Here is a 15,555-nt window from a genome sequence, read left to right on the forward strand (position 1 = left end):
TTTATCTGTGGTTGTGGTTGCTTTTAGTCAGTAGGCCTTAATTTTATTGAAAATATTGAACTAAATTAGTTCTCATAAACCAACCATAATGAACTACTTCATGTGCTTAATTTTACTCAAATTTGAAAAATATGAACTCCATAATATAGACTCATGTATATATTATATATATATGTATGTATGTGTGTGTGTATATATATATTTTTTTCTTTCTTAGATGTCTTCCTGGATTTTCTGGAAAATTTTGTAAAATTAATATAAATGAATGTTCTTCATCACCATGTCTAAATGGTGCAAACTGTGGAGATCACATCAATGGATATATTTGCAAACGTCAACAAGGTAATTATTGAAAAAATAATGCGTATTTAATACATTTACAAAATATGTTTATGTATGTATGTGTGCATACGATTTTGACAATACCCTCAACCAATAACGTTAATTATCAACCAAGTTTTAAGCAATGAACACACTTAAAAAATATGAAATGGATGTTCTATGATGCTAGTAACCAATCACTTAGGCTATTAGCAGGAAATCCTAGTGTTTAGAGTATATCTTACTACAAGTGTTTTCTACATTTGTGTAAACTTCATAATCCTGATCTTTATGTCAGTTGTGCCTGGCACACAGCAGGTCCTTTATAAATGTTAGCTCTTATCAATATTGAAATCATTATTACCTCCAACAAGGGTCAGGATAGAGATGGACAAGCTTAGTAAATTGATTTTATTTAAGGAATAATTTATAATTGGTGTTTTGGCCATTTCTGCCTTTGGTCATATTCTTTTTAAGTATACATTGATTAAAAAAACTTGTGTCCATGCATCTTTTTCCCTCTCTTTCTTCTAGTTTCTACCTTTGCAGATTTGTTGCTTTTTTCCTGTGTCTTCTGTCACTCATCTTATCTTGAACATTCAGGTGCATCCACGCAGAAGAGATGGTGAATGCCTAATTTCCTCAAGAAGTAATAAGCTCTCAGGAATATAAATGGGGTATATTTTTGGTCACTAAAAAATAATAATCACCATTTACAGACTCCACAGAGGACTTGAGACAGTTTGTTGATACCCCCTGGGTTCTGGGATTCTGGTTATTTGGGTCCCCTGAGGGCATAACAGCCAGGCAGCCATGTGGGTAGTAGGGCTCCTGTTGTTTATGTGAAATTATACAAACTAGCGAACACTTATCAATTGAGTATCATGACATGTTGTTGAGAAGTTGAACATTTACTCAGCACACTACTCTGTTTTGGCATACTCTGTAGGTTTTATTTGATCAGATACAGCATCTGAAAGCATTTCTACCTGAATGTTGAAATCGCCACCTAGACATAAAATTATAACTCTTGCAGGTAAAAGAAGTAGAATAAACATTTCAATTCTCTGATATTAAAACAATGAACACCATTTCAGAAGCTTGTCTCTTTTAAGCAAAAATATCTTTATCAAGGTCTGAACATTTAAAATGCTATAATAGTTGCCACAAGCAATGAATGTAACCTTACAAAGGCAGTTATGAAACACAACACTTATATGAGTCATTTTTACCATTTCAATATATATCTTATAATTCCTAGCTTTCTTTTTTACAGTAATATGTGTATCTTGCCATTGCTAGATTAGTTTTGATGCTCTAGGTTAAGATTTATAGTACTGTAGACTCACTTGGAAGTATGGAGCCATTCTGAAGCAGTTGCAGCATTCAAATGAAGCCCCATTCTGAGTGCTTCTCACCAGTCCATAGTAGAAAGTGGAAGACCTCCTTCCTCAAAAATGATACCCATGTGTGTTGCTAGGTGTCAGTCAGAACTTGCGGGTACTTTTGACTTAGCCTGAGATTCTTTTCTTTTTTTAAAAAAAATTTAATGTTATTATTTATTTTTGAGAGAGAGAGATACAGAGTGTGGGGCTTGAACCCACAAACTGCAAGATCATGACCTGAGCCACAGTCAGATGATTAACCAACTGAGCCACCCAGGCACCCCAAGCCTGAGATTCTTCACAGTCTAGTCACAAAAGCAAAGACCAAGTAAGCAACAACCAAACAAATTCTTGGAAAATGCTGTAGATACCCTCCCAGGCCCTTGTCCCTGCTCCCAAGGGCTCTTTCCAGGCAAGGCTCTGAATCATACTGATGTACCTTTCCTCCAAACTTATTTGAAGAATAACTTTGTTTGAAGAATAGTTGTTCTCTTGAAGATTACTTTTCATCCCCTCCTCATTTTATTTATTACCATAGCTAGCTGAGGGTTTTTTTCAGGGTTTTTAAAATGTGTATAGTAAAATTTACTCTCTGGCATATAGTTCTTTAGTTATGACAAATGCATAAAGTTGTGTAACTACCACTACAGCCAGTCATGTAACCACCATCTCCCAAAATGTGCTCATGCTACCTTTTTCCACCCTCAACATAAATTGGTTTTGATATAATTCTCATTCTTTTCTTTACCATTTTTGTCCTTGATAATCTACCCATTGTTGAGTTCTTCTTTTTCTTGTGTTCTGAATTTTAGATTTTAAAAGCAGCCAAATGTGGGAGGACTTTGACATTTATGTGTTTGGAAATTACAATTACAATAACAATGCTAGAAAATGGACACCCTTCTATTTTATGTGCATTGACTCATTTAGCTTTTATAACAGCCTTATGTAGAAGGTACTATTATTATCTCCTTTTACCAGTGAGAAAATGTAGTCCAGATTCTTTGGGTAACCTCCCATAGCACATTAGTGGCAAAGCTGAGATTCAGAGCCAGGAAGTCTGACCTGGTGTTATACACTCATTTTTTATGTTCCCCAAAGAAGGGCCTTCAACTGAATAGCAGCTTCCCATAATGTTTCAGTGATGCCAGGTGAATAAGTTCTAGGGATCTATGGTGCAACATTGTGCCTATGGTTAAAAGCACTTAACAGCTCTTGCTAAAGGATAGATATCACCTTAAATGTTCTAACTACAATAAAAAATAAATAAAATTGACAACCATTTTTTTTATTTTTAAAAAAAATTTTTTTTCAACGTTTATTTATTTTTGGGACAGAGAGAGACAGAGCATGAACGGAGGAGGGGCAGAGAGAGAGGGAGACACAGAATCGGAAACAGTCTCCAGGCTCTGAGCCATCAGCCCAGAGCCTGATGCGGGGTTGGAACTCACGGACCGCGAGATCGTGACCTGGCTGAAGTCGGACGCTTAATCGACTGCGCCACTCAGGCGCCCCAACCATTTTTTTTAAAAGGAACTTCACCTGTAAGATCTACCAGTGTTTTATAGCTTAGTCTTAGATGTTAGCAATTCTAACCATTATGAGATTTCTTCAGGAAGGTTGCTTGCCCACATCAGTCTGATTATCTCCTAAAAAGCTTGATAAGCAAAAACTGATAACTTACCATTTTTCTGAGTAGTTCATAAAAACATGCATTTTCCCAAATGTCACAGAAGGACACACAGGCTAATTAATTTGATTCATACAGTTCCACTCTTCTCTTATCCTTGGAGGAAACCAGCCTTAAATAATGTTGATAATTCTTTCTTAGGCTCTGGTCTACATCATGTCATCATCCTTACCTTACACAGTGTCTGATAGAAGCCTGCCTTCACTACGTATTTACTTCTGTCTTTAAATTAGTTAAGTACTATAGGGACGCCTGGGTGACTCAGTTGGTTAAGCATCTGACTTCCACTCAGGTCATGATCTCATGGTTCGTGAGTTCGAGCCCAGCATCGGGCTCTGTGAGTCATGACAGCTCAGAACCTGGAGCCTGCTTTGGATTCTTTGTCTCCCTTTCTCTCTGCTCCTCCCCTGCTTGTGCTCTGTCTCTTTCTCTTTCTCGAAAATAAGTAAACATTTAAAAAACTTAAATTAGTTAAGTACTATAAATTACTGCCATATTTTATTTTCATCAGTTGAAAATCTTAAGTTCACATCATATTACCAATTATCAGAATTATTTTGTCTTCATGTAACAACAGCTCTTCCACCATTGTCATAATCTTGGGTGACTCTTTCACTGTAACTCAAGGTTTGTAATTTATCCTTTTGTCTCCATCTCCTCTACTTTATAGTCCAAATAAGGATATATGGGACTTGGAATATTCTGAACAGAACAGAGTTCAAACAATTAAATGCCAGTTTCCTCACTAGATATATCTGTAAAACACAACTGAAATTTGGATTGATATAAGTAGGTTAAAGACACCCTAAATGTTATTTAGTTTTGGGCCACCAAATCCTGTCTGAGAAGTTGTATTCTAGTGGAACCTCACAGAGTGCTCAGCACTTATTGAAAAGAACAATCCATTTATGATGCTGGCCAATGTTGTGTAATCGTAGACGGGACAATAGTTACCACAAGCCCCTCCCTCACTGTAAGGGGACAGATGATTATGCCCTTTCCTCCAAGATACCTAGGTACATTACTTGACAAGGAAGGACGGGTTCCATCTCAGAACTCACTCATCCTCTCCACATGAGATCATCGTGCAGGTTACAACCTGAACAGCATTCAGGACAATCCTAATCACAGAGCTCCTCCTCTGCCCGCTTAGTGAATTCAATGGCTAGTGAACTCATTTCCATGGAAGTATTAATACAAGCATTCAGATTATTTTATTAAGAAAAACATGCTTACTTTTGTTTTAGCCTCAATATTCACATTTATAGTGTTATATAAAAATGTTTAACACCCAGTAAGTGAAACCACAGTTATCCCATTAAAAGCAAATTGAAACTGAGAGAACAATCTCTGTATTGCAAATGTGAATGCCTCACCCAGAGTTGTTCTCAGCCCCTGGGGCAGTCACTCTGCCCAGACACTTTTTATGCTCAGGAGGGTTGTAATAGTGTTTATATAGGTGATGATATAAACTGTGGATACACATTTTGCTCTTAAAATAGCGTTATTCATTTTGAAACAGAAATGCTGCATTGTCCTTGGAGCAACGAAACACAGAAACAGAAACAAATAGTTTCTTCCATGAATACTCACAATTAATAACTCAGGGATATGACTTTTGTATTCAGAACAGAAGAGATACATAATGATCTTTTTTTTAATCAAGACCCATGAAAAAGTGAAATATCATTAATATGAAATAAAGAAAGTATACTATTGTATTGTCATGAAGATTTAGATGTAAAAATCAATTCTACATATTCTAGAATTAGACTAAGAAAAAATGATTTTAATTTGTCATTCAATTACTGAATAATACATTAACTAGTAAGACAGAATTATTTTAGGTTTAGGTTTAATTTAATTTAATTTTGTTTCCCCAGATTAGCACTTGGTGCTGAGAGGGAAAAGGAAATGAAAGTAAAATATATAAATCTTTCAAATAGTGACTTATTTTCATCAATAAACTCTAACTATTATAACTGCTATGTTACAGCAGAGAATGGTAGTATTAAAACAGGTCAGTGTTTCCAGTTGTATATGTACTTAAAAACTTGTAATCAACTTAAAATTAGTCTAATTTGTTCTTATTTTTATTACAATCTGACATCTAAATTCTCTTCTTTATTTTATATCCTCATTGTTTGATATGATTTATTCTGGAAGCACTTACTTAATTTCTACTGTATATGAAAATAATACATTAGTACTGAATTTAACACCATAATGATTTGATTACTTTTCTGGATTGCTAATGAAAACTATTTTCTGAATATCTGGTTACTTTATTACATATGGACATCAAACTACAGAGGATTCAAGGAATGTTTTCTTCTTCTCTGCTTCTAAACCTTTTTTTTTTTTAATCTTACCCACCAAATTTTCATTTGTCTGTTTTATATTCCCTTAATTGGTTCCCATTTCTTATCATCACCTTGCCCACACCACTACAAGGACATCCTCTTATTTGTTTACTTTGTTATATTTTTACAAAACAAAACAAAACTAGTGAAAAAGCATTATTTACATACATAAGCTCTTCCCAAATGCCACAATCCCAAGTGTACTTAAGCAAGGTGCTGAGCAAAGAACTTCTGGAATCTGGGTAGAATAAAGTTCAAATCCCAGCTTTGTGACCTGGTAAAACCCTCTGATTCTCAATTTCATGATAAAATTGGGGGGGGGGGGAGGAAATCACCTAAAACGTTGTAAAGCACTAAACATAGAATTATAGTTAAGATATATTATTTTTGTATGAGACAGCCTGAGCCCATTAGCCCATGTAAATTTTACTTTTCAAAGTATCTGTTTCTTCATTCACAAAATTGGAAAATAAACTCATCCATAGAGTTTGTTCAGCATGGCACCAGGAACAAATAATAGTAGCCAACATTTCTTTAAAAAAAACTTACTATGTACTGTGTTTAGAATTTGCACAGATCATTTCACTCAAATCTCACCATAAGTTTATGAAGTAGGTACATGGCTATTTCCTTTTGCAAGATCTTGTAACTTGCCTCAGCTTTCACAGCAAGTAGCCAGACTCTGGGGCCTGTGAATATACCACATCCACCAAAAATTTAAAAAATACAAGCTAATTTTATTCACTATTTATTACATTGCTAGTTTCCATCTCTCTTCATTACCTTTTTTTTTCCTAATGTATATTATGAAGCTGAAAGAATTTTGACTTCAAAGACTGGCTCCCTGGAAAAAGATCTAAATCTAATCCAATTTTATATATTTTATATATATAATTCCAATATATATATAATTCCAATATATATATAATTCCAATTTTATATATATACATATATATACACACACACATATATATATATACACACATGTATATATATACATATATACATACACATATGTATGTATACATGTGTATATATACATATATATACATATATACATACATATGTGTATGTATGTATATATGTATATATATAATTGCATATAACTATATATGTTAAATATATATTCATTATATATACATATAAAAGAAACATCTTTTCTAGCAACAAGATAAAAGGCTATAAATTATTTTCCACTGACCTTTAGTAACCAAAGCACATATATTTGAGATAATAGACTCAAATTATGATTAATATTTGTGTTAAAACATTTTGTTATATACATTTGAGATATAAAACTTTAAAATTCAACATCTGTATACACTACAAAATGATCACCACCTCACCACCTCAAGTTTCATTACCATCCATCACCATACAGTTGACCCTTTTTATCCATTCTGCCCAAGCCCAACTTCCTCCGTCTCTTTACCAGTAGTCTTTTCTCTATGTCTATGAGTTTTTATTTTATTTTGCTTATTTGTTGTTTTGTTTTTAATTCCATGTGAGTGGAAATCATACAGTATTTGTCTTTCTCCATTTGACTTATTTTACTTAGCTTAATAGGTCTGTTACCGAACCCAAGTTCGGCTATCCCTGGTTGAAATGCCATTACTGAAATGCCATGGTTGAAAGGCCATTACTCAAGAGACCAGTTTTTGATTGGAAAGGAATTTGAGCTTTATTCAGGAGGCCAGCAACCTAGGGAGAAGGCAGCAACCTTGTCTCCAGAGGTTTCCACCTGGCCCAAGGGTTTTTAAAGGAATTTAGGGAACTTAATTAGCAAAGGGAGTACAGTGGCCTACAATATTTCTTGATTTCATATAGACTCAATGATGCCAGCTACATTTTCTCAGTTCTCCAGAGTTGAGCAAGGGGGGTTTCTGTTTGTGTTTTGTGATGTGTAACAGTACTCTGTTCTTGCTGCAAAGGTCAGCAAGGTCTTCAGATACACAAAGGGAGTTAAGTAAAATCATCTATGTGACCTAGAAAGAAAACCAATTTGCTAAACAATAGGTAGGCTAATCAGATAGCCGAGGGGGCTTCAAACAGACTTGCTGGCTTCTGTGGCCTGGAAAATTTCTGGTTCTTCACTCCTTAAGTCCAGTGGCCTGCAAATCAAAGAAAATAAATTAATTCTGTTATACATCAAGGGACTTAGGTTAGCAAGTAAGGAATATGTTAACTTGCAGCAAGTTAACTCTTAAGACTGTTTGAAGTGCTGTTACAGGTTCATCCATGTTGTCACAAATGGAAAGATTTTGTTCTTTCTTATGGCCAAGTTGTATTTATTCCATTGTATAAGTATGCCACATATTCTTTAACCATTCATCTATTTTAATGGTTATAATTGGCACTCAGCATCCATTACTGTCTATTGTGGTTTCTGTACTGCAGAGACAAGAAAACGAAAAACTGCAATATCTAGACTTCCACTGAAGCTGATGTGAATAGAAATTGTGTTCCATCAATAATAAATATACGTGAAATGTAGATGATCTAGTGGAGATCATTTCTAGATGTCTTAGCAATTTCATATGGTGGATAAGATCATGGACACGTGAGATTTTCTGAGTCTCTGACTTTGTATTAAAATACAGAACCATCTGGAATGGCAGTGGGACTCTATAATGTAGTGTTCAATCACTAGCTTCAGGGTAGAAAGGGGCAGCCAGGGAGATCGTGCTGGCTGCTTCCTGGTAATCCAGCTTCCTTTATTTAGTACAATGAGTTCTTAAACTGAATAATTCCAATGTTGGCTTTTATGTTTCTCAATTTCCTGATTATAGTTGAGGTAGTATCTCCCAGAGAGTCATATCTGTGGTTCTTAGAGTTACTCCTACAGCCCTTCCTTCTAATAATTTTGGAAGCATCTTATTCTTGGTTATTACGACTCTTTTTGCTTGAATACCTAGAGTGGTTTCTGTTTCCTGTGCTAAATCTTGACTAGCTTATATTGTATCCTAGTTTGTAGTTTTTGAGCAACACATCCATAATGTTCCCCGCAGCTTAACTGCACTTTAGACAGGCCTCAAGACTCCATGCTCCTGACCTCCCTTTCTTCAGAGCATTTGCTTTAGAAAACTAGTAATTGTAACCATTTTCTCTGCCCCTGAAATGTAAACTTTCTTTCAGCCTCTTGCCAATTTTACAATCCAGAAATGTCTTTCTCAAGTACCAAGGAGTCATCCTTTTGAAATGTAATTACAGAAAAGGATAGGGCCTCTCCCTCCCCAACTAGGATCTGCGGAAAGCTAGGAGCCCACTGTTAATAAGTGACAAGTACCAAACACAGATATACAAAGCACTTTGACCAACCTCTCCCCCAGCCCAGTATCCTCCAGTATTTTCCCATTAGCTCACTCCAGCATTTGAAAATCCTCCCACCTACCTTTGGTTCAGTGCAGTTAAATTCCATCTCTTTCCCCTGTTTCAATAATCTCTTTCTTTCTTATTGAAATACTCTTGAATAAAGTCTTCCTTGTCTTTTTAACTGGTATGATGATTTTCTTTTCTTTCACAGTTCTCATCTTATGGTTTAAAGTTTTGTAATGTCCTTCATAATATTAGAAGCAAGAGGAAAAATACTTCATCATTTTTAATTGTTTAAACTATACTGTGAACTGTTTTATTCAATCAAAAGAATATATAATTAAGGAATATTTATTTTATAAAACAATATAATAAACATTTGTGTACCTTCCATTGGCTTCAAGGAATAGAATATTAGCAGTAATTCCAGCCTCATCTATATTACTCACTGAATACATTAATATCCCCCTACCCTAGAGTGACTGTTCTGAGCTTTATATTCAACATTACCTACTGTTCTTCTTTAGAGCTTTATTTTATATATGTATATCACTAAGCAATGTTATTAAGTTTGTATGTATTTGACTTTTACAAGAACAGTTAATCAATGTAAGTATTTTTATGGAATATGCTTTTATGTTCAACAATATGTTGGATATTCAACCTTGTGAGAGACTGGTCATAGTGGCTTTTTATAAGCCCTGCAAAAATGTTTTTTTTTTTTATCACCTTTTATAGCCTCCATAGTAGAGTTGCCTACAGAATCAACTCAGCATATGAAAGAGCATTATGAAGTGAAGTGAAAAGAGTCTTGGATGTGGATTTGGTAAATTTAGTCTTTTGGCACCTCATTCTGAGTTTGATCTGGACTCTGCCAAATCTTTTAAACTCGTGTCGTATTTTTCTTCTTACAATGCTGTTTTGCATTAAATCACTTCTAAGCACCTCAGAATACTTATGTAATTGTTCTCTTATAATTTATCAAAGAGGAACAGTGAAACTATATTGCTAAGCAGGAACAAGAATAAGAATGCATTTCCCGATAGCCAGAGGTCAGATTAAATGCTGTTGAATAATACATAGAAAAATAAGGCTTGAATATTTGCAATTACAGTATGCATTATAGTATACATAGGCAGTATACAATTATAGTATAGATAGGCAGCTAGTAACAGCTGCCTCTAAAGACTTATTGTCCCTATGTAGAATGGTATTTTCAAGTTAAAATGTTCCTACAGATTAAGGATCATTGTAAATAGATCCCTTATAGGAAAGAATCAATGATTTTTAAAAGTGTTCTTAATGTATAACTAGTAAACTGTAGTTTTAATATTATCTTGGGGATAGCTTAGCAATGTTGGTTGATAGGTTGGTGATAAAATAATGGCAAAAGCCAAAGAAAAAGGGCAAACACACAATGTTTTAATTTGGAATATTACAATGTTTAAGCATTCTTACAGCTGATAATGAGCTGAACATAGACATATTATTTAAATTCTGTAGAAGTACAGCATAAGAAATACTTACTGTAAAATGCTACAAGTATTACAAGAAAACATTTTATATCCAGGAATATGGAATAATTGCTTTCCTTTGAGTTTAAGATTCATATTAAATGGAAGTATGAAATCTGTTTATTCCATTACCTTCTATGTATTTATTCCAAGGTAAAATAAAGATATTTGAATAGGTGATGTAGAATGGCACCATAGGTACAAGCCAAAACTTTATTTTACATATGCTTTGCTTCCATTTTTATATAACTGTGTAATTTTAGGGGAAATTATTTATATTCTCTAAGTTTAATATTCTCATCTACTAAATAGAGATAATAATAATACTACCTGATAGAATGATTATGAAGATAAACTGTGATAATTTATATAAAACATCAAGTATAATTATAAAAAATAGTAAGAGTATTGTTAACTATACATAAGCTATTTATTATATTATTATTAAAAATTGAATATATGTTTTGTGATTGTGTTTAACAGGGTGGTCAGGACATCACTGTGATAATGGACTTGAGGAGTGCATTTCCAAATTGTGTGTGCATGGAATACGCATAGAAAATGAACCTGACTTTGGCTCAGAATGTTTATGCATATCTGGATTTGTGGTAAAGACTATTGATGGTTTTGTTGTGATACTTTTTTCATTGCTTCTGAAATATGGTGAATAATAGAAAATTCTTTGGTGAGAAATTAGGTTGGAAAAGTTAATATTAGTGTTTCTTTCTCTGACTGTACATGCTGCTTCTCAGCATTCCCTTTTCCTTTCTTGTCCATTCATCACAACCACCGTCAGCCTTTCCTTTCAGGAGAAAAGCATTCTGATAAATTGATTCACACTAAGGTGCAAGTCACTTAATGTATTGTCCTTTAATGTTTTAATGCATTTGGAAGGAGGATGCCAGTAGAGAAATTACTTAATATTGTCAGAGTCTTGGCAGAACCTCTATTTTGCCCAAGGGCATAGCACTGCTTCCAGAGTTGGGCTCAGAGTATTGTATGTCCAAGGAGAATGAATCTGCTTTCTTTGCAAGTCTGGACTGGCCCGAACTCCATTAGCACTGGAATAGACTTACCTTGGTAGCAATGTCTCTATTAAAAAATAGCTTCTGACCACAATCCTTTATTAAAACTGACCATAGCACATGAATATAGTAAGGGAACAGCAATTGGCAAGACTATGATGTCAGGAATTTTAAATGTATATTTATAAATGTCATTAAAAGATAGACCAGTCTAAGATGAGATTAAGGCTCCATAATTAGAGAGGACACACAGTTAGATGACCCAGTGCAAGATTAAGGAATCAGACTTAAAACGAAGATGAGACCTGCCCAGTGCCTAAGAAAGATGCACAAGTATGGGTAGAACCAGACTCCTTAGAGTTGGAAGATGAGAAAGGAAGAGTCAGAAGTAGGAGTCTCCAGAAGAGGTCAAGGAATTGAATGGAAAATGGTCAGTAACTGTCATCAAAAAATAATTTGAGAAAGCCTGTGCTTCAGTCAGATACTCTTCCCTTTTGAGGGTATTCCCAAGGTTCATCTGGCTGAGAGAGATATGTATAAGCTAAACCAGAACTGCCACCTTCCTGAATTTTTAGAGTCCTCCTACCCTGGTTCTGCTCTGGGGAAGGGTGTTTTTCTTAGTGATCACAGAAGGACGATCTTTGGGGAAGAATTTTAGGCACTCTGATACGTGAGTGTGGAAAGTATTTGGTGACAAGTTAATTGTATGATGCCTCAGATTATACCAATGTTGGCTTCCTCAAAGAGATAGTAGAAAGAAAACAATCTGAAATAAATCCTTTATTTTTTAACTAAATTCTCCTGCCAATACAGACTGGTATATAGAAAATAAATCGTCATTTCATAAATGTTTTTATTGAACACAAAGAATTTACTACCAAGTACCCTTAAAATTTCTTTCAATAGTTAATACCCTGGGATATAACTTTTCACATTGGAATATGAATCAATTAATACTTGTATATTAGTATACTTATATATTAGTATATATTGAAAATATAAAAATCTTGAAAAATATGTGGTTTTATAAAACCACAAGTCTACTAAGTAGAAGGAAGTGTCATCTATATTTTAGTAAGGCATTTAATAAGTTAATTTGAAATTAGTATTCTTATACTTATACTTTCTCAAATACTTTAAAGCTAAAACAGAACTAAAAAAACCTTACTATTATAAGAGAGAGTGGGTAAAAAGCTGTAAGGGAGATTCAACTTTGTTAATGCATTAGTCATGTTCTAAAATGAGTAGATAAAGATAGAGGAAATTTGATTTATTGAAAAATAATTTAATATTTAAATGTTATACATATCAATGGTCTAACAGTACAGACATTTAAAATTAGATATACTTAAAAGTATATCCTTGAAAATAGAACATAAATTATCAATAGGAATAAAACGCAAAATATTTTGAAGAACTATAAGAAAATCAAAGAAAATGTTTAAAGTCTTTGTTGGAATGACAGAAATTTTACTGCCAAGTTAGAATCCTAAATATTGAAATAAGAGAATGACAAAACTATTTTGGAAACAGGTATGACAAATGTATAAGATCATTGAAAAATTGCCTTAAATTTATTTTCTCCCTTTTACAACTAATCCTGAGAGTAAATGGGATATGAAAAAAATAATAAGAATCATAATCCTGATGTCAAACTTCTTTAATTTCTTATATTCTTTAAAAGAATGTCATTCACAGAAAGGTATAAAATTTGAGAGAATCTTAAGAAACAAAGCAGTTCAATGGATTAGAGGACAAGTAAATTTATTTGTATTAGGATTAGGATTACGTGTGCATGTAGAGTTTGGTGAACATGAAAACAGTGGACATAGGGAATAATTGACAATTCACAGAGGGGATAGGGCATGTCATTCTAGCAGCAGAATAGGCAGAAAGAGACTAAATATTACACCAGTTAACATGTTCTAGTAAAATATTTGCTTATTTCTCTGTCCACTCTGATAGGCTGTGAACTCAAGCTGGTATAATTTTAGTATCCGTAACAGCACAGAATATAACATATATTTTTTATTTTAGTCGTCATTGAAATTGAAATTGTTTTATCAAAGTCCTAGCATATTAATCATAGTTGTTTTAAATTTCTAGTCTGATAATTGCAAAATCTCTCCCATACCTGAGTCTGATTTTGGTGCTTCTTCTGTCTCTTCAAATTGTACTTTTCATCTTGTAATATGCCTCATAATTTTATATTTATAGCCAGACATGGTGTCCTGGGTCTAAGTAACTGAGATAAATAGATCTTTAGTGTAAGACTTTATTTTCATTTGGCTAGGAGTCAGGCCATGTTTGCTGTTTGCTGTAGCTATTAGGTGTCAGAGGCTAAAATTTTCTGCTGATATCACCTTGTTTTTATCTTCCCCGTAATCATTGGGTTTTCTTAGGACTTCTTAAATAGACATGAGATGTGTAGCTCTTTTAGTTATACCCCTTGTTATTACAAGAGACCTCTCTTGATGTAGTTAACATGTGGAGGGAGGAGAAGCTTTCAAGAGTTCTACGATTAGGTCTGACTTCTAGTGAGACTGTGCCTCACGCCTGGGCTGTGACGTTCACCTGTGCTTCTCAGTCCTCCTCTCCCTTAGACGCAACAAGAAAACTTCAGGAGGCTAGAACTGAGTATTTCCTTTCTCCCAGATTGATTAGGCTCTGGTAAAATAGTTTTCCTTCAGCTCAGGCCTTGCTAAGAAGAACATAATATTCTGGCAGAATTTCAAAATGGCTATTCTCTCCCCTGTTGGAAGCACAAAGGGATTTTTCTCCTATCTTCACTGTGAGAACGTGGAGGTAAAACTTAGGAAAGTTATGGAGGATCCCCTAAGACTGGACACCTCTGGAGTTTTGAACTCTCAAGATTGTCCAGCATTTTGAGAATTACAGTGTGCTCTCGTGCCCTGCTACTCGCTCCAGCAGTGGTTTCTGCTCCTGAGTGTCTGTTTTGGTGAGCTATGATTCTCTGTATCTACCTGACTGCCCCACTAATTTGGCAGAGAGCAGTTTTCCTTGTGACTTCAATTCTCTGATGGGTCTAAGGAGAGTTCTTGATTTTTAGTTTGTTCAGCTTTTTATGTTTATGAAGAAGGGAAGGATGACTTGCAAGCTTCTCGCAAGCTAGACCAGAAACCAGAAGTTTTATTACTGTTTTAAGGGATATATTTAATAAGGAAATGAGGTGAGTTTTCCTCCATTCATGAAATTCAGTGTATCTTTTAAAAAACTGATTTCCTTTTTCTAATTAAGTTTCCCACGTCTCTCACCTCAAATGATTGCTCCATTTTCCAGAGTTGCTAGACATTTTTATGGAAAAGATGCCAATTTATCTTGCATCCAATTCCCCACTAAATTGTAGAAACTAAAAAATTATAAATCATCTCGCACAAATAAGTATACCAGTTGCTACCACATGTAATCTGTGTTAAAGTGCATTAAAATATATCAGATTAATGGGGATATCTGAGCATTGAATTTCTGAATATAACTTGATACAGCAGACCTTATTACAAACTACTAAGCCTTTTATTAAAATAATTTATAGCAATTCTCTTTACATTAAGTCTGTTTATGTTACCTTCTCTCTGATGTCCCTATTCAAATAGATCTCCAGAAAAATGCCACATTCTATATTCTTTCTATTTAGGCTATTTTATTTAAAAACTCTCACTAATTACATTGCCATATAAAAATGTTAACTCAGCTGCATGTTTATGTGATTAGAGAAAATTAATATTACTGCAATTATTATTTGTTTGATAATGAAGAGTAATTTGAGAATTAAATAGCCCCTACTGAATAGGGGGATAGTAATCTATTTTTTTCCGTATTTCTAAGAATTAAATTTTAGTAGATAATATGAAAGACCTGAACTCTTGGGTTTTTTATAATGTTTAGGGCTGTGACAGTCTCTGACAAAATGATAATTAGTGTGGA

General features: G+C 34.1%; 1 protein-coding gene across 1 annotated transcript in view; it reads left to right on the forward strand.

Moving 5' to 3' along the window:
• Positions 1–15,555, forward strand: part of EYS (eyes shut homolog) — a 1,591,614-nt gene that overhangs the window by 812,459 nt on the left and 763,600 nt on the right. The window contains exons 21-22 of the mRNA XM_053222617.1: positions 218–342; positions 11,069–11,193. Coding sequence (XP_053078592.1) covers positions 218–342; positions 11,069–11,193 — 250 coding nt within the window. The remainder of the gene's footprint in view (positions 1–217; positions 343–11,068; positions 11,194–15,555) is intronic.

Source organism: Acinonyx jubatus, chromosome B2 (assembly GCF_027475565.1).
Source record: "Acinonyx jubatus isolate Ajub_Pintada_27869175 chromosome B2, VMU_Ajub_asm_v1.0, whole genome shotgun sequence".
NCBI classification, from domain to species: Eukaryota; Metazoa; Chordata; class Mammalia; order Carnivora; family Felidae; genus Acinonyx; species Acinonyx jubatus.